The sequence below is a fragment of the Phacochoerus africanus genome, chromosome 3, assembly GCF_016906955.1.
Source record: "Phacochoerus africanus isolate WHEZ1 chromosome 3, ROS_Pafr_v1, whole genome shotgun sequence".
Taxonomy (NCBI): domain Eukaryota; kingdom Metazoa; phylum Chordata; class Mammalia; order Artiodactyla; family Suidae; genus Phacochoerus; species Phacochoerus africanus.
The window spans coordinates 78,170,044-78,193,781 of NC_062546.1; the positions used below are offsets into that span (position 1 = coordinate 78,170,044).

Genomic DNA, 23,738 nt, shown 5'->3' on the forward strand with positions numbered 1-23,738 from the left:
AGTAATAGGTCATTGTTGGACTGGGATGGACAGGCAGGGGCTTTAGCTATGTGGCATACTTAAAAGGACCCTCTAAAGCAAGATGGTAATCCAGACATGCCATTATCTGCCTAGATGAGATACTGGCTCCATTAAGTGCTCTTAGAAGTTTAATTTAGTGATTAGTTCTAGGCTTATCTGACTCTGCCTGCAGCGAGCCCTCGGTTTGCTATATTTCCATGATGGTAGTGTCAAACTGAAAAAAAGGAAATACACAACCAGGCTTCTTTACCGCTAGGTAATTAGGAAGCAAATCCCATTTAGAAAGTAATTGCAATAAACATGATAAAAACAGAGCCTAGGGTGAACAGTTTTGGTGTAGGTGTTTTAGGGTAATATTCAAGTTTAAAGAAAGTTTTCATTGGGCAAGTATGGAGAATGGGGTTTCAAGAATTGTAATGTGGGCTGAGTGGAAGTTCAGGACAATGGTTTTTACATGGGGTTAAGGTGAAAAGTTGATCAGGTACCTCTGATGACCTGGGGAGCTTTCTCAGACTTGTCTGATACCTACAGACTGGTCTGGTAGAGATTTAAAGGGATAACATCAAAATAAAAAGTGACTAATAAATATGTGGATCAATTCTGTACATGTTGATTGACAACAATATAAGGCAGATGTGAGTGGAAAGTTCTTGTGATTTGTTTTCACTGTCAGAAACTGACCATGATCTATTTTTCTCAAAGCCAACCCATATATTTGGGTTGGCTTTATTAATGCCACAAAGCAATTATTGCTATTCTCAAAAAAGGAAACTGCGGCCACTTCCATACACTGAAGGGCCAAAAGAATTTATCTCAGAGAAATATATTGTTGTTAAGATAGGTTTATAGGTGCACAGGTTTATCTAGGTCCAAGAGGTAGAGGAAAAAGGGAGTTAAGCTGCTCTATGTAACAAATAGGAGGGGTAGAAGGGGCAAGTAAGGAGTTGGTATCTTAGGGAAAGTACTGAGCTAAGAGGATTATCTATTAGTAATGTTTTCCTCTTTGGGATACCTGTCTCCTACAGTGTGTGTGGTAATGAAGAATTGTAAGCTGTGTACTGAAAAACCTAGTAAAATATTTCCACCATAAAACTACAGAATGAGTAATTTTTGACTCAAAACACTTCTTTTCATAAAAAGCTAACTGGTTTTTGATTTTTTTCCCCATGAACGTGTGTGTGTGTGTGTGTGTGTGTGTGTATGTATTTTTGTACATATATATATATGTATGTGTATATATATGTATATACATACATAGTACAAACTGGTTTTTATTTGATTTTTCCCCATGAATGTGTGTGTGTGTATATGTGTGTGTGTACACATATATGTGTATGTATATGTCTATATATATTCATAGTACATATGAACCACATATGTGCATTTATGCCATGTAATATAGGTATGATTATTCAGAAATAGCCTCTGTATAAATTAGTACTCACAGACCAAGTTCACAGCTAGGAAGTGCCTCAGCATTCTTGTTTTAATGGAAACATTTCACTGAGCCTGTTTTGGTTTGGACATATCCTGATGCCAATAAACCATGGATTCTATTAATGTATTCATGGCATAGCCATCAGAATATCATATTCATAAGGACACTTAGTCCATTCTCAGTTGCTTGCAGGCTCTTCGTGCCACTGACTAAACCTTAGGCTGGCTTTTTCTTATTGGCAGGCCTAGACTCACAGAAAGCTGCCTCTGGCAATCAAGTACTTAACTTCTGAAAATATTTAAGAATAAACCAAATATAAATAATAGTGGATCTGCATTTGATATGAAATACATCCCAAAATCAAACATATATGACATCTGGATGAATTACTATTTATGTCTGAAACACTGTTCCTATATTATTAACAGAGATTATTAAGAATAGACTGCCCTCAGTGTTGATAGTTAAATTTACTTTGTATTCCCAAATGCAGTACCACATGCTTTACCCAAGTGTTTTAATTTAGAGAGAGTGTAGTGGAAAACATCCAATTTACATAAGACCTTCTAAATGGGAAGATAGAGCTTTCCTACATAAAATCAGTATTTTAAATTAACCTGAGATTAAAATAGTATATCAAATGTTCTCTTTGGTAAGAGGTTGTATACAGGAACTCTCATTTTCCATACTCCCACATGAGTTCAAACCCAAGATTATAGGCAACAACCATGTTTGCCATCCTTAAGTAAGAGGAATGCCTTGTATTTAACAAAAAATGAATTTTGTGACATGGTTTTTGAGCATAGGGTCTGGTATAAGCTTAGGAAGATAGAGGCCATTGAATGTCTAAAGCCAACCTGCCTAGCACCATGTGGACAATCCATAAATATTACTGGATGAAAGAACTAATGAATTAATGAACTCAATAATGTCAATGTTTCATTTGCTAAATCTGTTTACTTATGTCCTCTGTGTAGTACTTATTATGTCACTGGAAGCAAGCAACCTAATGTGATCAAGTACCTTCTTCGAGAAATAACATAACAACACAAGTGAACTATTTGAGAAGACCTATAATAAACAACATTGATATTGGTTCTCAAAATGCAAACTAATCAAATATGAAAAGTATCCCAAATATTTAAATCTTTATTTTATTTATTAATAAACATCACAGAAGGGAGAGAGACATTCAAGGGACAAAAAGGAGGTAAATAGAAATATTTACTATTCTCAGTCTCATTAGAAAAACTCCTGTCAGTTATATTTGCTGTATGTTATATGAAAAATAACTTATATAGACCACAAAGACAAATTTTCCCAAGAGGAAGAAATAAACCGACATTTAATTCCACCAGAACCCCTAAATTGAGAACTGTTGTGAAGGACTTTCCTAATACTGTGTTAATGAATTGAGTCTGATCAGTAGCCAAGTCAAGAATTGCATAATGAAGACAAAATACACCAGATGCCTTCAAACACATGCGTACATACACTACTGCTGTTTGAAAATTCAGGCTGAAGGAAAATAACTTACCTGACACAAGAATAATGAGAATCTTAGCATGACTAGCTAAGAGGCTATGGAAGAACTTGAGGGTGGCTGGAATATCTTCTACATAATACAGCATCTAGAAATGAAGGAAAAGAGAAACAAGACACTTTTCTATATCAATGTCTTGGTTGCTGAGACTAGATATTCCCTAGAAGGTTTAGTTTCAAGTTGAGAGGATTTTTACTCAAACACTTAAGAAATTTAAAAATTAAAGATGTTATATGGAGAGAATAATCATGTGAGAAAATATTGAGGGAGAGGGAAAACTATGAAATTCATTCAACTAAAGTCCAATAATTTTGAATTTACTCTTTCTGGCTTCAATAACACAGATTGATAGCTTGGGACACTTAGTCTCCACTCCACATGGGTGGTGTTCATTCTATGCTTACTCTATATTTTGTGAATTGTAGTTCTTCAGGGAGAAAATAGTGCTGGCACCATAAAAACAGACCCCCATTTCATGGAACATTGCTTTAAAATTAAGCCCTTTGCACTAGCTTCACCATATGTTCGCAGATGCTTTTTTTAAATCACAGAAAATGTGACAGGCTTTGATGTTGACAGATTCTCTAGAAAATGGACTGGATAAAGCCTAAGGTTACATGTGTAGTCACAAGGAGCGAGGAATCAGCCCATCCATTTTTAATAACTCTGAACAGTCTCTGATGAAATGCAGGGAGAAGTCTCCACCCAACACAGATAAAGCTTGGTATTCTACACTGGCACTGGAAATTCTTCCTTAATGGCTTACATCCCTGGAATCTACCTCTATAGATACTTACTTCTTGTATCTCATCTTCAGCTCTCTTGGACAAAAATTCAGTATCTTACGTAGATGCTCTGATAGAATGTATTGCATAAAACAAAAGCCACTTAACCTATGTCCCTCTCACATGAATGAATGAAATAAAATAGACTGGCACATGGCCTGTGCTTCCTCAGAGACCACAGTCAGTACCATGTCACTCAATGCTGTTCACCACAGGGACCATACACAGATAGGCACCCAGTTGCGGCTAATCCATTAGATGACTAACAAGCTATGACATGACCTGGCTGAAAAAGAGTAGGCAGGTCATAGTAGATGCTCTGAAATTTGATCTAGTAATCAAAGATTTTCTACAGTTGACTATGAATATTAAGCTGCAAGGATGTCATGAGAGTGTTAGGACTGTAATGTACCATAGTGAGGCAGAGACATAGTACAGAAAAATGCAGAGGAGACAGAGAGGAAAAGAACAGTAATGCAGAGGAGGCAGAGTTGCTGTAAGAAAGAACAAATGAACATGGGGGTTTTGAGAGAACCTGGAGAATGATCTCTGAAGTGGCAACATTTTATAATAGGTGAAGAATGAGATCCAGATTACATGCAGAGGGACTGGATTTAATCAAGGGAGGCTTTTGTAATAAGATGAAAGAAATGGTGGGTACAGGTGCAACCACATTTACAAACTTGGAGGGTAAAAGATAATTTTCCACCTGATGGTTTTTCTTTTTGCTACAGAGTAGAACTGAGTTCATCCATTGGAAATGAGTGACAAGGAAGGGATTAGAGGAGAGGTAAGGAGAGAGAGGGACGTATGAAACAATTATACAGGCGACCCCTTGAACAAGGCAGGGATTACAGACACCAACATTCCATGCAGTCAAAAATCCATACATAACAGAGTTGGCCCTCTCTGTACATGGTTTTCTCTATTTCTGGGGTTCCTCATCCAGTCATGTAGTATTTACTATTGAAAAAAATCCACATGTAAGTGGATGCATTCAGTTCAAACCTGTGCTGTGCAAGGGTCAACTGTATGAAAAGGTGGGAAAGTAAGTCTAGTAGAGAAACATCGTAGGTTTGCTGGACAATGCTAAACAGCCCCTTACAGGTAAAAGATTCCATATGCTAAGGAAGCAGAGATGTAGGACCACCTGGATGTGCCAAAACTGTAGTCATTTATTCCTAAGATTTTTAAAATTTACCCCTTTTCAGGTGATTGTACTTATGGACTGGAGAAAGCAAAAAATATTTTGTTGTTCATATTTTGGAAATCGTGATATTTCCAAAATATACACATCTTCTAATGGTAGCCAAGACCCAAAGCCTATATACCTCTAAGCCCTCTAGATACAATGACCTCTGGAAATATGTCCCCATGCCATCTACTGAATAGTCACCCCCTTTCCAAGAAACACACTATTGTAATTCTAAGAAACACACTATTGTATTTCTAAGAAACACCCATCTGTGCTGGACATGGAAATAAATTCCTAAAGAAGAGTGACTGATATGCGTAACACTCTGTTGACCTGAGGAATCATCCACCTTGCCCCTTCTGTCATATGCATGCTAGTCAGGTCATCAACAGGAGGCAGAAGCAAGAAGATTCAGAAAATCCTTAGGACATTGGTCCATCCAGACCATTAGAGTTACTGGACAACTGTTACTGGATGTGTTACAGTGAACTATCTATGAACTATCAATCCTACAAAAATTAAGCCAGCAATGAAAAAAAATCAGTAACTATGGAGGTATTTTGAGTAGAGAGAACTGGACTTTTGAATATTACAGAGAATCTCTTAGTGTAATTAACATCTTTATCCTCAATTTGGACAGATAATGCTTAATTGTCAAATCAGGAATCAGATTTTTATTTTTCTTTTTAAAATTAGACTATTAGGGGAGTTTCCGTTGTGGCGCAGTGGTTAACGAATCCGACTAGGAACCATGAGGTTGCGGGTTCGGTCCCTGCCCTTGCTCAGTGGGTTAACGATCCGGCGTTGCCATGAGCTGTGGTGTAGGTTGCAGACGCGGCTCGGATCCCGTGTTGCTGTGGCTCTGGCGTAGGCCGGTGGCTATGGTTCCGATTCGACCCCTAGCCTGGGAACCTCCATATGCCGCAGGGGCGGCCCAAGAAATAGCAAAAAAAAGACAAAAAAAATTAGACTATTAGGCACTCTGAAATATTTATGAAAAATCCTTTTTCCTGAGTGTATATAACAATAAATATTTCTTACCTGAATCATATGAATAAAGTCCCACTTCTGAAGTTCTTTTTCTGCATCATTCTATTTTGATATTCAGATGATGTCTCCTTATGCCAGGCAAACTTTATGTTCTCGAGGTTTGATGTCTTGGCTACAAGCTCTAAAATACAGAGAAAAGGTGGCACACCATCAATTTTAATTGCAAATTTGGAACCCATTTCCATTTAGAATTTTAATGCAATCAATGATATATACATAACAGATATAAAGCACATTTTTCTTTTTTATGTAGTACAGAAGACCAGATAGTTCATCCTAGTTTTTCCCTAGTATTAAATGAAATTAGGGAGGAATTAAAGAGTCAGTAAGAAATAATTGTGAGAATCCTGATCAGACATAGGTACCATTATCTCGGTATTAATGCAGAATCAATTGGTGATTTTACTGGAAACTAAGTAAAACAGGTGATACAATTCTGTAACCAAGGAAACAGCAAACTACAGCCCATGGGCCATATCTGTCCCACCACCTATTTTTAAATAGATTGCAAGCTAAAAATACTAATCTACTTCCTGACCTCATGCTCTGTCTTTCATATCTCGTGCCATTACACTTTTTTCCCCCCTTTTAGATCCACACCTGCAGCACATGGAAGTTCCCAGGCTGAATCAGAGCTGCAGCTGCTGGCCTATGCCGTGGCAACAGTGAATCAAAGCCACATCTGTGGCCTAGACCCCAGCTTGTAGCAATGCCAGATCCTTAATCCACTGAGTGAGGCCAGGGATTGAATCCACACCCTCATGGAGACTACGGCCGGTTCTTAACTTGCTGCGCCATAATGGGAATGCCCCATTACACCTTTAAATGGCTGAACACAATAAAAAAAAAATACTTCATGATAGGTAAAAATGATATAAAATTTAAATGTTAATGTTTCTTAATTTTTTTTTTGTAATATACCACACTCATTAGTATATGTATAGTCTACAGCTGCCTTTGTGCCTCAGTGGCAGAGATGATAAAAGATGTAATAGATCATGTGTCCTTCTAAATCTAAAATACTCTTTGGCTCTTTTCAGAGAAAAGTTTTCTGATTCCTGCTGTAAGCAATTAAGTGCAAGCCCTTTAAGGGCAGGGATTCTGTTTTAAATATCTCTGAATGAATTAATGACTCTGTCTCTAAGAATATATATCAAAAATAATAGTTGATGACCAGGGGATGGATGGAGATTTCAGTAGAAAAATAATAATAATAATTCTATTTACTATTCATATTCTTCATTGTTTAGTCATGCCTGCCAAGAAAACAAATTATTTAGGTTCTTCTCCCAATAAGCTTACAAAGAATATACCATAGTAACTATGTTATTACTGATTCAAGAACACATCTGGGATGACAAGCCTTTCAGAATAGGATTTGGTATAGAGCACGCACCATGGGTTATAGGTACCTTTGTACTTGGTTATTTGTTCAGCACTTGGTTCAACAACTTCATTGTTGATACGAATTCCTGGGTATTGAGCCCGTACTTTGGAGAGAATTTGAAGATCAATTTCACCTAGAAGAAAAGCATATGGAACAGATCACCTCAGTCCAGAAAGAAATGATTACGAATAATTTGAACTAGTTTACTATTTCTAGGAAAGCCCAGCATAAATCAAGAATAATACGCAGCTGTTGCCCTGCCACCATGTCTACAATGCAGAACAGCTAGGTTGTAAGTAGGAATCATAACGCAGTTTGAGAAGAGCTACGACTGCTATTAATTCATTTATTCATTCACTCACGTAACCTTTATTTAATATCTATTTTTTGTTCCAGTAAATCTAAGATGCCATTATATATAGGATGCATACAACCCTTCTTTTTATATCACTAAATCAGAAAAAACACTGTCAGTTATAATTTTAAGATTCATCAACTGGAAGATGTATGTCAGTTTCATAGATATTAAAATATGAAAAAAATGCTTTAGAATTGATAAATTAGGCTGGGCCAGAAGCATACCAAAAATAAGTCAGATACAAAATATGTCAAGTATTAAAAAAGGATAAAAATATATTTAGACCCGTGCCCTCAAAAACACCATGGTCTAGTGAAAGAAACAGACATGGAAAGAACCCTGTATGGGTGGGGCTATGGTGGGAAGAGGGAAGGAGGCAGTGAGGGAGAGGATTGGAGGGGAGGCTGAGGGGATGGAAAGCTTCATGGCAGGACATCACTCCTAAGTTCTCTGTTAAGTGGAAGTTAGCATGGAAACATCTGTGGAAATGGGAATTGCACATAGAGTGGACAAGAAGACAGAGGCATGACATCAGGAAGTAGAAGAGTATATGTGAGGCTACTGGAAATTCAGAGGTTTGGAGTATTAGGCAAGGCAGAGCCTCCAAGCAAGAGGTGACCCTAGAGAGGTAAATGAAGAGGAGGTTATAGCAGAATAGGTTCTTATTTATTAATTCATGCACCAATGATTAATTATTTATTATGCACCGGGCACCACACAAGACTAGCAAATAATGATAAGAGGAGCAAACAGATGCCCTCCCTGATGAAAATATAGCCTGTCAGCGATTATGAGAGATGGTGGCAAGGTGGATAACTTAATGTCCAAACCCCTCTGATTCACTTGGAATTATGACCTTCGGCAATTTACTTTATCTCTCCAAGCTATATCTTCCTTATCAGAAAAATAGCAATAATAATGGTACAGAATTTACTGGTTGTAAGGATTAAATGAGGCAATGCATATAAAGCACAGTGCAAGATAGAGTTGGCACCCAATAAATGTTAGCTGTTCATTATTTTTAATGTTATCACTGAGTCCCTCTCTTTAAAAATCTCTCTTCCTTCCCTATTATTGATGTCTCCAAATTAAGTTTTGCACTTTTACTCTCTTAGTTATGATATTGACCTTCACTAAAATAGACTTATGTGCTGGCAAGACTAGCATATGGAAATGACATTAGTCTTTAACATTTTGGCATAAATGGCATTAATAGAACCTTTCTAAGGTTAGATATGACAGGCAACAAAAGCAGAGCCATAAGACTCAGAGATCTGAAAAGAAGGAGATGAGGAAGATAAGTCAGGAACAAAAGATGGTAGTCCAGGAAAACAGGGCGCTCTAATAGTATAATGAGAGTCCCAAATACTGGTAATGGGTGATGGTGACGAGTTGGGGTAGAGTTAGGCAGAAGACATGGGAAGGAAGCTGAAGTGGTGGATGAAGAAGCCTATGTGACAATTTTGTCCAAAGCTGTCCCCACCAACATGAAACTTTTTATTCCTTCCTTAATTGTAATTCTAGCTGTCATTTATTGGTCACCTGGTATTTGTCAAACGCTGTGCGAGGCACTTGGCTTGAAAAATCTCACTTAATCCTGACCACAGTGCTATCACAAACTCCACAGCATTGTTCCCAATCAGATAAGGTGATCTGAGTGATTTGACACTCAGGAAATATTAATATGCCCAAAGTTTAAGGCATATTTGTCTAACTCCAAAGTGTACGGTCGTTAACTACTTTCTTATTCTCTGCATTAATTATTTTTGAAGTGTAACAAAGATAACTAAGGCAAAAAGCTGATAGGACAAATAGACTCGAGCTTGCTCCAAAGGACCAGAGGGCAAAAGTTCTGTTCTGGCCTCTATCAGCCTAGCTATATATTTTAAATAAAAAAATCATATGTTCTGAGGATTCCAAATCTAACATTTTATAATTCAGAGAATGGAAATGCAACATTTTTCCTGGGGCTTGAGGAGCTCTTCTAAGGTGGACATTGACATTCAGGATCTTCCCACATGTTAGAATGGATCTAGCATATCCCCAGGGTATCTCCCTAAATTGTTACTTCCCCAACCTGCAGAATTCTTCTACCACTGTCAGAGCCACCCTGTCCCACCCCCTAGGACAATGATAAAATGTTAGAATTGCAACTGAGACATCGAAACCACAGGTTTATCCAACAACCTCTAGGTTGTAAACCAAGTGTGGAAGTGAAACTTCTGTGCATTCACTGTTAGATTTCTAGCAGCAATGAATGAACAAGAGGAGATAATGACATTATTTCCTCAGGAGCTAGCATGTAAATCCAGTTCTAACATCGTTAAGTTTGGTGACCATACTTATTGTTTGCCAGGGACAGTTGTATTTTATGCTCTTGGTACTGATGTCTCATCTAGTTTTGTTCCCCAAGATTTTTATTTTTTATTTTTAAGACAATATTATTATTGCAATTTTATTTTTGAAATACTTTCTTTCAAAAGAACTATTATTAAAAGTTGTTTTTTGTGTGTGTATGTGTCAGTTTCTGTTGTGGCTCAGCAGGTTATGAAACCAACTAGTATCCATGAGGATGCAGGTTCGATCCCTGGCTTTGTTCAGTGTGTTAAGGATCTGGCATTGCCCCAATCTGTAGTGTAGCTTGCAGACGTGGCTCTGATCCCACATTACTGTGGCTGTGGTATAGGCTGGTAGCTGCAGCTGTTATTTGACCCCTCGCCTGGGAACTTCCATATCCTACATGTATGGCCCTAAAAAGCAAAAAAAAAAAAAAGTTTTTTGTATTGATATTTAGATGGTTTATAATATTATATTAGTTTTCAGATGTACAATGTAGTGATTCAAATTTTTTATATTTACTCCATGTATAGTTATAAAATATTGTCTGTATTCTCTGTACTGTACATACCTTTATAGCTGATTTATTTTACACATAGTACTCTGTAACTCTTAATCTCCTACCCTTATCTTGCTACTTGTCCTTTTTCCTCCCTGCTGGTAACCACTATATAATTCTCTATATCTGTGAATTTGTTTCTGTTCTATTATATTCATTTTATTTTTTAGATTCCATATTTAAGTGATAACAAATATATGTCTTTCTCGGTCTGACTTATATCACTTAGTATAAGTACCCCCTAGTCCATGCACATTGTTGCAAATGGCAGAATTTCATTCTTTTCTACAGCTGAGTCATATTGTGTTGTGATTTATGCATCACATGTTTCTTTATCCATTTTTGATGAACACTTAGGTTGTTTTCATGTCTTGGCTATTGTAAATAATGCTGCTATGAATATTAGGGTGCATGTATCTTTTTAAATTAGTGTTTTTCTTTTCTTTGGATATATTCCCAGGACGGGAATTGCTGGATTATTTGGTAGTTCTATTTTAGTCTTTTTTTAAGAGACCTCCATACTGTTCTCCATAGTGGCTGCACCAATTTATATTCCCACCAAATGACTCCTGGAGGTCCCTTTTCTCACATCTTTGCCAACATTTGTTATTTGTAAACTTTTGATGACATTAAAAATGATTTTATAAATTGACCAATATAAAAACAACTTGTTCAATCAATATTTCAAAAAATTATAATAATTTTAACTTCTTTTACCCACTCCCTTCCACTCTTACTCTGAAAAGTATCCTGGATTAGACAACAAACAATGTTTAAGGCATTTATTATCTATGTTATGTTTGTTATTATAACAGACTCTATTATTTCCTATGTGAGATTCAGATAGAGAGAGAAAGATATCCCATAAGACAATATATTCCTTGATCTCATTGCATATGTAGTTTGCTTTCTAGGTTCACTCAGAAATAAGAGAAATGCATTTTAAAAAATGATTTATACAAACCTCTTCTCCCCAAAAGAGAATCAATAGAGAAATAGTTCAGATGGTCTATAGTATTACATTCTAAACATTTAGCATTCAGTTATAAATAAATTTAGTTACAAATCTTTCTTGATATATCACCTATCATGTTCACTGTCCATCCAGACAACCAAGCTTTGCTCTTTGCTTCATCCTCCCTCTGGGCCATCTATAAATTTTCCTGCTAAATGTTTCTTTACTTTCTCTATTCTATCCCTATAAGCAATGCCCTTGTCCAGGCTCAAATTATCTATCTCTTGGAATACTATAATAATATCCTAAAATTCAGCCTATCACTGCTAAACTTCATCACCCTCAAAGCCACAATCATTTAAAACCCTGAGCTACGTAAGCCTATCACTTCCTGGCTTACAACCTTCTAATGACTAATCAACTGGATAAAGCCCAAGCTCCTTAACTGAGCACAAACCACCCTGCCTACTCCCTTATTCTCATCTCTCAGACTTCCTATTTTGATACTCTTGGCTCTAGAAACCCTGAATTTCTTGCATTTCCACCCTTTTCTCTCCTCCTTCCCATATATATATATATATATCATGGTTCTTCCGTATACTTTGTCCTCTGCCCATGCTCTCTCGCCTGCCTGGAATACTCTCCTCTCACTTCTGCACTTCATCTAACTCCTAGGCATCTTGCACACTTCTACAAATGACTGATTACCTCCGTAATTTTTTCCCAAAGAGCCTGGAATTAGCATCAGTACCCTTCAGACAGAAAGTGCACAGTTTCTGTGCAGAAAGTCAGTTGAGACTGAAGTTTGCAACACAGATAAAACGTTGTGTTCTGTGGTCTGAATTATTGCTTTCCTTCATTTGTTTTATTCACTAGCAAAGGCTTGATTACAGTGAGCTTGTTAAAAAGTATCAAGGACTCTAAAACGCTAGATAAAGCATGTGAACAGATTTGATCATCAATCACTGAAAAACTTGTGAGGGGTTATCAAACCCTATAGTACCATGAGTCAGCAGCAAAGAGATGCAAATAATGAAAAAATAAGAAAAAAGAAAAAGAAAAAAGGAGGACATTTGTTCTTTCTCAGCTGCATCCTTCTGAGTGGGAGCCATTACATCATGAATGTGTTCCAGTATCAGATGTTAAGTGCCCTACAAAGGCTTTTAAAGAGCACAAGGGCCAAACTAACATGCTGAAAGAATAGGGTAAATTAAACTAGAAATGAATTGATCAAATAATTCAGAAATTCTCCACAAATTCAAGGGTAAACAAAAGACATGTGGAAGCCAGCACCCTGCTGCTCTTATTGTGCATTCCAAAGCCTTCTGGGAATCTTAACTTGGAGGTCCAGAAAATAGCATTTAAGGGGAGTAAGGCAGTACTTGTTAATTTTTATAGTTAATCTCCTTTCACATATGATCTTTCATTAGGCATTGCTTGATCATAATTCTGACAATTGCAAACCACTTTTTTTGACATCCTAAGCCTTTAGGCCAACAGTTGTTTGAGTTAATAACTAAAGCCTTATTATCAGTTTCCTCCTAAAGTTTTGGAACAACATCTACAGTTTCCTGTGACAAATGAAAAAATTATAATAATTAAGCAACTCTATGCCAATATACCATCCTTCCTTTTTTTCTTTTTCTTTTCTTTTCCTATTTCCCTTCCTTTCCCCACCCCCTTTTGTGAGCACCAAGGCAAATTAGTGATTTTGGAGACTGGGCATTTTATGATGATTGATATGTGGAATTTGGCAAAATGAGGAAAATCCAGATATGTATCAGCATGAATCAAAAACTTTTTTTCTACTAGGCTAGGTTGCGGAGGTTTTTTTGCTTTGTGGGATTTTTGTTTTGTTTCATTATTATTATTACTATTTTTTTTTGTTCTGTCCACCCCTGTGCTATTTTCTACCAAACAATATACGTTGACTTTTTGATTTGGAAAGTTAAACGAAAACTAAAATTTTAAGATCTCCTTCCTTGCAAATCTCTTTCTTTTCTACTAGTCTGTTTGTCAAATTAACAACTATAGAATGATTTCCCATGTCTCCTTTCTGAGCTGAGTGTTTTACTTAATTTTTATAGTCAGATAATTTTATGGTTATAATATCTTGCTTTCATGTGGACCATATTTTAAATGCCTCAGGTCTGTATTTGAAGATGGGCATATAATTGGAACCTCTGACAATGCAACTTAAATAAAAAGTTCAAAAATAAGGAGTTCCCCATTATGTCTTAGTGGTAACAATCCCAACCAGTTTCCATGAGGATGCGCATTTGATCCCTGTCCTCGCTCAGTGGGTTAAGGATCTGGCATTGCTGAGAGCTGTGGTTTAGGTCTCAGACACAGCTCAGATCCCAACTTGCTGTGGTTGTGGTGTAGTCTGGCAGCTGCAGCTCTGATTCGACCCCTAGCCTGGGTACTTCCTTATGCCACAGGTGCAGCCCTAAAAAGGAAAAAAAAAATTCAAAAACAAGGGAAAGGGTAGAGATCTTATCTTCTAGACAACTTTTCTCCAACCCCTGAACTTTAAGGATATATTTAATGAGATAGCAGAGGAATGTTGCCTTTTTGCTTGAAATCCAAATCATTTGATTAAAAAGGAAAAAATATGAAAAGGAAAAGTTGGAAGCTATAGAGACAAAATTGAACTCAAATTTAGTATTCCCCAGAAATATCTTATGAAAAATTGTTAATACCTCTGCCTTTTAAATTTCATATCTGTAAATTAGAGATAATATAGTCTAAGATACAGGGTCATTGTAAATGTTAAAGGCATTATATGGTGATAATTAACCACAGTTCATGATGTATGGTAATAATTCAATAATTGAAGCTACTTGGAGTTCTGGTCATGTCTCAGTGGTTAATGAATCCAACTAGTAGCCATGAGGAAATGGGTTCAATCCCTGGCCTTGCTCAGTGGGTTAAGGATCCAGCACTGGCGTGACCTGTGGTGTAGGTCTCAAACATGGCTTGGATCCTGTGTTGCTGTGGCTGTGGTGTAGGCTGGAGGCTATAGCTCCTATTTGACCCCTAGCCTGGGAACCTCGATATGCTGTGGGTGTGGCCCTAAAAAGACAAATGACAAAAATAAATAAATTGAAGCTACTATGCATTAATTCAACAGATATTTTTGAGCACCTACTAAAAGCCAGGTTCTGAACACTAGAGACACAGCAATGAATAAAACAGACAAAAATATTCAACCTTTAAGGATGGTGATAAGTCCCATGGAGGAAGCCAAGGCAAAAAAAAAAAAAAAGCAAGGGGAAGTTATGAGGGGAGGCTTTGTGATTTTCAATTGGGTGATCATGTAAGCTCCCTGGACAAGGTACCATTTAAGAGAAGTCTAAAGGAGACTGGGAAAGAAGGAAATGAAGATTTGCTTTTCCAAATGGGCAGCTCCATAATACAATGACAATTTGAAAGAACACTCATCACATATGCATGATGGCTTGTTTTTCTGACTGAGCTACATTAAATGAAACACAAATCCCAGCTGGAGAACCCTGGGGCTTCCCCAAATAAGAACATCCTCCAGGTTAAGAAAATTGAGGATTAAAGACTGGTTGAGGTATCGCCAGCCATTTGATTTCTGCCTATTCTTGCTTCATTTCTCATATCAAAATATATGTGAATTCTTTAGATTATCAGCAGGAAAAATTTTATTCTATTACACATTGCATTGAGATTACGATCTTCCTCATTCCCTCTACTAGAATATCAGACACAATAGTTTCTAGGGAGAAAAATTGCCCAGATAACTCTCTGCTTAGTGATAAAAAATGATTTCAGCTATGAGTTTGCAAGCAGAGCAAGAACAATCTGATTTTGAGCTTCAGTACAAAAGATAAAAGATTCTTGACAAGATCACGTCTCTTCTCTTCTCTTTCTCTTGCTCTTTCTCTCCCCCTCCTTCTTCCCTCTTTCCTTTTTGATTTTCTTGTTTACCCATTGGTTTTTAGTATCATGTTGTTTAGTCTCCATGTAGTCATTTTTTTCTCATTCCCCCGCCCCCCGTGTTTGATTTCTAGATTCATAACATGTGGTCAGAGAAGATGCTTCTCACCCCCCTTCTCTCAATCTCTCTCTCTTTCTCTTTTTCTCTCTTTTTCTCCCTCTTGGAGGCCTCAGTATGTAGTCTGTTCTGTCAGTATGGAAAGATGAGAATAGAATATTAAAATAGCTGTAGGGTCTTGGGAAGGGGATTATAAATTCTGAGTCAAATGGGCATTGCCATTTGCTTTCATGTGTCTTCTGGCTGTTGGCCTAAGAACAATACTGCCTGAATGCTTTGCAACTGCAGAAGGCCTAAAAAAAGCCATGCAACTAAATTGTTCTATAAAACACAAACTTAGAGAAAATGCCCCAAAGGGTGCTGAACACTGAAGCATAGAGATATTTAATAGACAATTCAAGAAAAAAAGACCGAATTTTGCCCTACTTTTCAATCTATACATTTTAAATATACAGACTTAAGCACATATACATAGAGGTAAACTCTATGTCTATAATGTTGTGATGTTTAAGTCATATGAATTACCCTTAATAAAATGCCAGCTTTGTTCTACCTTCTTCATGCCCAAAGACAGGATTTATAAGCTGATACTACTTGAACTAGCAAAGGGAGTCCAAAATAATCATGCAATTGGTGTGATTACATCAATTACCAGTACACATGCCCCCGGGTGTGCTCCGATGCTCTCTTTCTAAAGTAACCCTCATGATCTGTTTTTCTCACCTTCACTCCACTGGCCTGCCCCACTAATAGCAGTTAAAACACTGAGGAAAACCATCAGTCATTTATACCCTAGTGTGAGTAGAGTCTGAAAGGCTGATGCCTTTGTGGAATAAAAAGCAAGAAATAACCAACAGAAAACATCAAATACCTGAAGGAACAGAGAGTGGACACCCACCATCCTCTTGACCCACATCACCTGCACCTTCATCACCATGGCTACCACCCCTCGCAGCAGCAATGGGAGAATCTATGGACTCTGAAGAAAGGCTCTGTGAAGTTACAACATAGGCAAGATTGTCCTTAAAGCATGGGTACAGGTATAATACTATTACTGGTGAAATATGGCCAAAGGAAAATTGTCATGAAAACATGTGTCAGAACAGTGCTTTGGGCATCAGCTAAACAGCTGAAGGAACTGTCAGAAGTCAGCAAGTCTACTCATCTCTCTTCAAGTATAAGATTATAATTTTAATTGGGTTTGTTTTTCCTGTCTCTGGCTGTAAAATTAATTCTATATAAAACTAGAAACACAGAAGTATAAATTAGAAAGTAAATCTCATTACTAGAAAGTAAACATTAACATTTTGTTTTGTTTTTCACTGTTGCTTTTTTTTTCCCCCTTTGAACAAATAATTTTCTTTACTCAGGTGAGATAATTTTTAGATATAGTTTTATAAATAGTTTTTTATATGTAGTTACTTATAACGTAGTTTTAAATTTTTTGCTATTATCAGGCATCTGGCAATGAACCATGAATTGTGCAAAAATTTTCTTCTCAGATTAATTCCAAAAACCAGAATTAATGGTTAGAATGAGATCCTTTGTCTTTGGTGATATTAACGCAAAACTGAACAGACCTCAGATGTCAGCTCCTGAGATAGGAGGCAGGTTGAAGAACTTTAGCATATTCTTAGAAGACCTCTGAGCAGGCAAGTCCAATCCCATTGATGGAGCTTTTGGAGGTGAGGGGCTGAGATACAGGGTGTGGGGAGGATGTACAGAATCTATGAGGAGAAGCTGAAGCATCAGCTGGGGCTGTGCTGGCATGGCAGGGATTAGTTATATACCAAGTATGTCAATATTTTAACAAGCATCACAAGGTCCTTGTGCTTTAGATGAATATCAGAACTTTTCTTGATACATAAAGCCATGTTACTTTCAGGAAAATTTCATTACATTTCCTACTCTTACCTTTTGTACATAAAAGCTTTCATGTCACTGTAACCTCATCCCTACTGCATATTTTTAAATCTTCCCAAATTGTTCTCAGTAAAAATTTGAACTTTTCTTTAAGTAGGTTTCTTATATTTTGGATTGAATATATTAGTGGCTCACTAATCTAATGTTTTTTCACCACTTCTATCAGTTTGTTATTGTTAATAAAAACAAAGCCTCAGAAGACCCTGGGCATTGACCCTAGTCTCTAGGACCACAAAGCCCCTTGTGGCATCTGTGATTAGGTTCACCAAGTATAAAATGAGGATGACAACAGACCTGCTCCACCAGGGTTATATGATTGTGTGTATTAAATCACAAAATTTTATTCAATAGTGTATGTCAAGTAGAAGCACATTTACCACCTGAGAGACAGCATCCCGAACTGGTATAAGGTCTTGGGAAGATACAGTTTTTCCTTCAGCAAAATTAGAGATAATCACATACCGTGGACTTTCTAGTACACTGTAAATAATCAAAGCCGTATATGAAAAACACGTGTTAAAAAAAAAGAAAAGTGGATCTACTATATTGCCTTTTTTTCCTGTTTTACGTGAATCAGGCCATTACTGCATTCTTATTAATTTTATGGCTGTACAACTGAGTTTATTTGCTTTTCTAAGTATACAGACATTTACACTTAGAAAAGTAGCAGATAATGGTAGTTTTGTTTTCACTCTGCTCATTATTCCCTGTTTTCCTGTTTAAAACCTTATTGAGTTAGCAAAACAATTGTTTTTACTTTTGTTTTAATGACAGTGGTTCCAGTGTTGTCATTATGTTGACCTTTCTCAACTCTAATGTGTCTATCTTAACAATACTTCCCTGTTCACTGAAAGTTTTAAATGTAATACGAGGCAAATTATTTTGGTAAATTTATATATGGAGAATAGTTTACTTTAAATAATATAGTTATGAATGCCTTTAACAAGTACTTTATATATGAGGCTCCAAACTATGTTTACCTAAAGTAGACAGTTCTAAATCCAGTAAATTAGTGATTGGCTAGAGTCTATAATCTTCTGGTTATTGAGTAAGTTTTATTCATGCTGCACATGAGTAAAACAGTTCTTACTAATTTCAAATTATAAGGCAATTAGAATCCAGACTAAAAACCACCTGCATGTCTCAAAGTCCTATTTAAATTCCACCTCTTCAATATAACCAAGCATGGTGTTAGCCACGCTACTCTAGAGAAATGAGTACTTCTTTCTAGTAGGTTCTTATAAAACCACAGATTTTCTGGACTGAAAGCACCTTTCATAGCCCAAACACCCAAGAAATCAATGCCTGAGTCCCTTCCATAGAATATCTGAAAAGTATTTTTCCAGCCTAGGCTGATATGCCTAGAGTGACAGGTAGCTCTATATCCCAAGATGTGTATTTTCACTTCTGAACAGGTTTAATCATTAGTAAATTCTAATACCAAACAAAGAAATCTCTCTCTTTCAACCACTGGCCCTTTAGGGAAAAAATATTCTGTCATTTGCTCAACAGGAAATATCTGAGGGTGGCAATAAGCACATTTAAATTCTTTTTTTTAGGGCAAAAAAAGTCCCCTGAGTCCCCATATTTCCTCAGTCATTCCTAAATTTCTTGTATAGACTGTTGGCTTACTCTGGACCATTGGTCATATAAACCTTTGCTTCCTCTCAGCTTCTGCTTCTAAACGAATATATTGGCTCTTCCAGCTCTTACATTTGTTCTATCTATCTAGCTTAGAAAATTCAACTTCAGTGTCACCCTAACAGGTCATTTATGAAAGGAAACAAGATTAATAATCAGATAAAGTTAGATTTTCAAATAGATCATCCTTAGTAAATATCCCACACCTCTTTGCCAGGTCAATAAGTAAATTTTATATCTGTTTAGTACAGTTTGTTATACTGCACTGCAGTCAAGAGACTGAGTTTGTTTGTTTTTCTGCCTTGTCAGTTCTCAGGTTTTCTGTTTGTAGAATGAGGGTTTGTTGGTCTCTACATTCACTCCTATTTTTTAATCTTGGTGGTAACACTGGTATCTATTATGACAGAATAAGAAAAACTGCTCTCAACATATGTCAGCATAAATATTACCCAAAGAGGGTTCATACCACATGTATTTCATATGTTAGTTGCTTCAATAGATTAAAATTTTTCTATAAATGTATATACATTATTATATATAAAGTATGATAACTGAGTTGGTACACAATAGGTTAATAAAACTAGAAGTAGAAAGCTGGAAAAAAATGAGATTATTTGAGTTATAGTCCTGTCCAAACCTTATAAAATTTTCTGGCATTTGAACATGAGAACTGAACAATGTACAGATAAATGATTCTCCTTTAAGCAGAGCCCAGAGCAAGGAGAACACATTGCCCATTACTGCCTTATGGAAAATTTTTCCAAGCATAAATGCATGCACTGTAAATTAATAGCATTCTCCCTCATCAAAAAGAATATGTGTTTCTTTTTCTCCATGTACCATCAAACATAAAGACAACACTCATTAAAAGTTGAATAATAATGGTGCACCATTAGGTGGTTTAATTTTAGGAAGCATCAGTGTTGATGATGGACCAAAAACCATATTCTGTGAGACTTAGAATTCAATGCAGTTGCTTTCAATATCCAAAAACAGTTACTGAAATGAACATGATATAAATACTCTGAGATCTTGAATAATGCAATTCCCTTTGCTCATTTTGTTCATTAGCACGCACAAACTCATGCACATACACACATAACTTTACACTTCCCTATTTGGAATTTGTAAAAACTACATGGTCTGTATTTCTGTACACAATTTGTTTTTTCCCCCAATTTCCTCTTTTTCTTTTGGGGGGTACACCTATATATTTCAAATATTAAACGTATAATCTATGAACAGCAATATTTCTTATTGATTGTATTTTATTGATGTGGTAAATCACTTACAGAAAACATCAAAAAGTTTTCCATTGATTTCCTTTCTTTTGAAAAGCTCAGAGCCCTAATAATTTCTTGGCTTCTGAACTGAATTGCCAAACACATTTTTCCAAAACCTTACATTCTTCCTTAAACTATGAATTCCTTCTTCATCCAAATACCAACCTCTATAGAAGAGGCAGAAGAAAAAAAGGGTGCATAGCACCCCCTGCTCATGTTTCTGAGAAAATCGAGCAGGTCCCCAAAGAACCCAAGCATTAAGTGATCTAAATGCAGAAATTTGATTTAGGGACATTCTTAGTGTATTTGCATTTAGAGTTTTTTTTTTTTTTCATCATGATGGTGAGAAGTGGTAGCACCATTTTGAATGCAGAGAGAACACTTGCACCAGAGATGTGCAGAATAAGATCTGTAGGTGTCTGGGCATCCAAGAAGAGAACATCTAAGGAAGTGAAACCAGAGAGGCTCCACAGCTAAGACCAGAAGAGAACTTTGTAAGATCATTATGGAAGCAGAGCACAAGATATTAGATGGGGCCAATGGCCTTATTTGCCAGGGATTGGAGTTTAGTGATAGATTGGGAAGGATATATAAGCCACAGGATAATGCAAAAGTCTCAGCACACTGTATATCGTGGACATGTGGGAAGACCATTTCTCCAAAGCTAGGACGGGAAGCTCCTCACTGTATACTAATACATTGTTCTTCTGCACATGTAGCACTTGGAGTTAGGCAAGGACAGATTACTAGGTAAGCATCTCCCAGATAGTGCATAAGCACTCATACTAACTGAGTGGGGTATCCTTCCCCCAAAACACTACTCTTTCATGCCAAGGAATTCTAGACCTAGGAGTTTTAGGTGCATTGCGTTTGATTTCATGTAACTTACTTGAGCAGAGAAGGCTAAGTATTTACAGCTGGAATTTCTCTTGGAGCTCTGATCAGTTTCTTATGAAAAATGACCTTAAAGGGCACCCACATTCTCCCCAAGGCAGGGCTTGTTATTAATACAGTGATAGGGCTCAGTCAAAAGAACACCAAGTGTTGCTCCCTCTGTTTTGAAAAGTTCTGTATTTTGGCCCCTCTGTGCGCCTTTACATTAAGGAATCACTGTGTGGGCCACATGTTCCTTTCTTTGGATAGTTTATAAGCATCAGAATAAATTTACATTAGAAATTCAATTAACTTTATATTAAAAGGTCAATTAACTTGGCCATGGTAGAGATTGTTTTTAATTACTTTTCCTTGTAGGACTTCTTGTCCAAGTACAAGTGACACTATCAAATGATAGTCTCATTGCCTGTGGTTGCCTGAAATTCATATGCAAAACACACTGGAAATGACTGTCTTAGTTAAATGAATTAATAGGATACTCTTTGGGCAATTCATCACTCTTATAATCCTCAAGACATAAAATATCACAAGCAATAATGGAGTATTTTAGCTTAAACATACTGTATTAAATCATTCATGACAATATCTTTCATTATCTGTCCTTGTTGGTTTCTATTTTCTTGCTGAAAGATGATAATAAGTAAAATTATTTTAAAAGCCAGTCTTTATTACATTATATCATAGTGTATTTTATGAAAAACGAGCAAATAATGACATAAAAAACTAGCTATCCTATCCCACTGGTTATCATTGCATTAAGATGACCACAATTTGGGAGTTCCCATTGTGCCCCAGTGGTAATGAACCCTACTAGTATCCATGAGGATGGTGGTTCGATCCCTGGCCTCACTCAGTGGGTTAAATATCCGGCATTGCCAGGAATTATGGTGTAGGTCACCGATGGGTCTTGGATCCCACATTGCTTGGCTGTGGCATAGGCTGGCAGGGCAGCTCTAATTGGACCCCTAGCCTGGAAACTCCAATATGTAGCAGGTGTAGCAGCACCCCCCCCCAAAAAAAAAGGCCAATGGCCACAATTCAACTCACTCATATGGCATTAGAACACTTACATTTAAGAGACTCAAGAGGTTACCATTTGGCACTATGTGACAAGTGTCCATCATTACCAAGTGGTAACTTATATGAAGCCATCACTTAGTGATGTTTCAAAAGAAAACAATAATAAACAAACATATAAATAATATATGTTACTCTATATATTGTTATATAATACTGTATTATATTATTATATATACTATATATATTATTATTGTATTAAGTCTAGATGACCAGCCACTTAAAAGTAAAGCAAACACTGCTTAAAGAGTTTGATATGAGTCTCATTATGGAGATGAATTTTCTTGTTTTATTTTTGCAGAAAAGACCTACCTGCATCTAATAGGTGTACTTTATGAACTTTATAAATCTCACTACAACCCTATGAATATAAATTCATTGTTCCCATTTTACTGGTGAGCAAATTGAAATGTGTTTCAGTCAAGTTCACCCAGTTCATTAGTGGGAGTCAGAAACTATACCCACATTACTCTGCCTTTCCAGACCTCCCATTTTCCCTAGAATAAATGCACTAGTTCTAAGAGTAGTGAGACCCCGAACTGCTTAGGAAAGGGAATTGAGGAGTGTGCTGATTGCTTAAAGGGAAGCTTTGAAAGTGAACCGGAGGAAGAGAATTATTTAGGCCTGTGCAACTCAGAGTGGGGCCATAAGAGTATGAATAAATGATGTCATCAAGCATATATTCCCCCTAGCAATTCTTTCTCAAAGAAAGGAACTGTGCATTGATTTACATTCTAATAATCTCTACATGCTTGTCTCCAAGTACACCAGTAACAGTCTGCAAAACAGCAACCAGTCTATGGACCTCACTTTAAGTAGCACAAGCTTAAGGAATGTCCTATGAAATTTTCCCTTTCCATGAAGAGTTAAATCATTTTGGATAAAATCATTCTATATTTTTTCCACTTTCTTCATTTATTTAAAAAAAGTAAGCCATACTCTTCCAAATGACAGGTAATAATGAAGGCTGATGTCCTAAACCTTATCAATCTATGGGGGCATTATTCTTAGTTGAAGTGATATGGCACTCACTAGTTTCAAATAAACTAATCTCTTCCAAAAGCAAAGGAAAATGGTTTTCCTAAAAGATGAACAATATTGCCATCAAACAGTATGATGTTGGGAGTGAAATACAAATTTTAAAATGTGTTATTCATACCTGCACCTCCACCAATGCTTAGAATCTTAATTTCAGAATTTGTGTCTCCAATGCTGAAAAAAAAAAATTATGTAGTATAAGAAAAATGTGCCATGCAGTTTGTAAAATC

The 23,738-nt window shown here is 36.6% G+C and overlaps 1 protein-coding gene across 1 annotated transcript in view; it reads right to left on the reverse strand.

The window, feature by feature from the left end:
- HNMT (histamine N-methyltransferase) overlaps positions 1-23,738 on the reverse strand; it is a 35,145-nt gene that overhangs the window by 5,445 nt on the left and 5,962 nt on the right. The window contains 5 exon segments of the mRNA XM_047772022.1: positions 2,997-3,090; positions 6,024-6,064; positions 6,067-6,153; positions 7,445-7,552; positions 23,630-23,682. Coding sequence (XP_047627978.1) covers positions 2,997-3,090; positions 6,024-6,064; positions 6,067-6,153; positions 7,445-7,552; positions 23,630-23,682 — 383 coding nt within the window.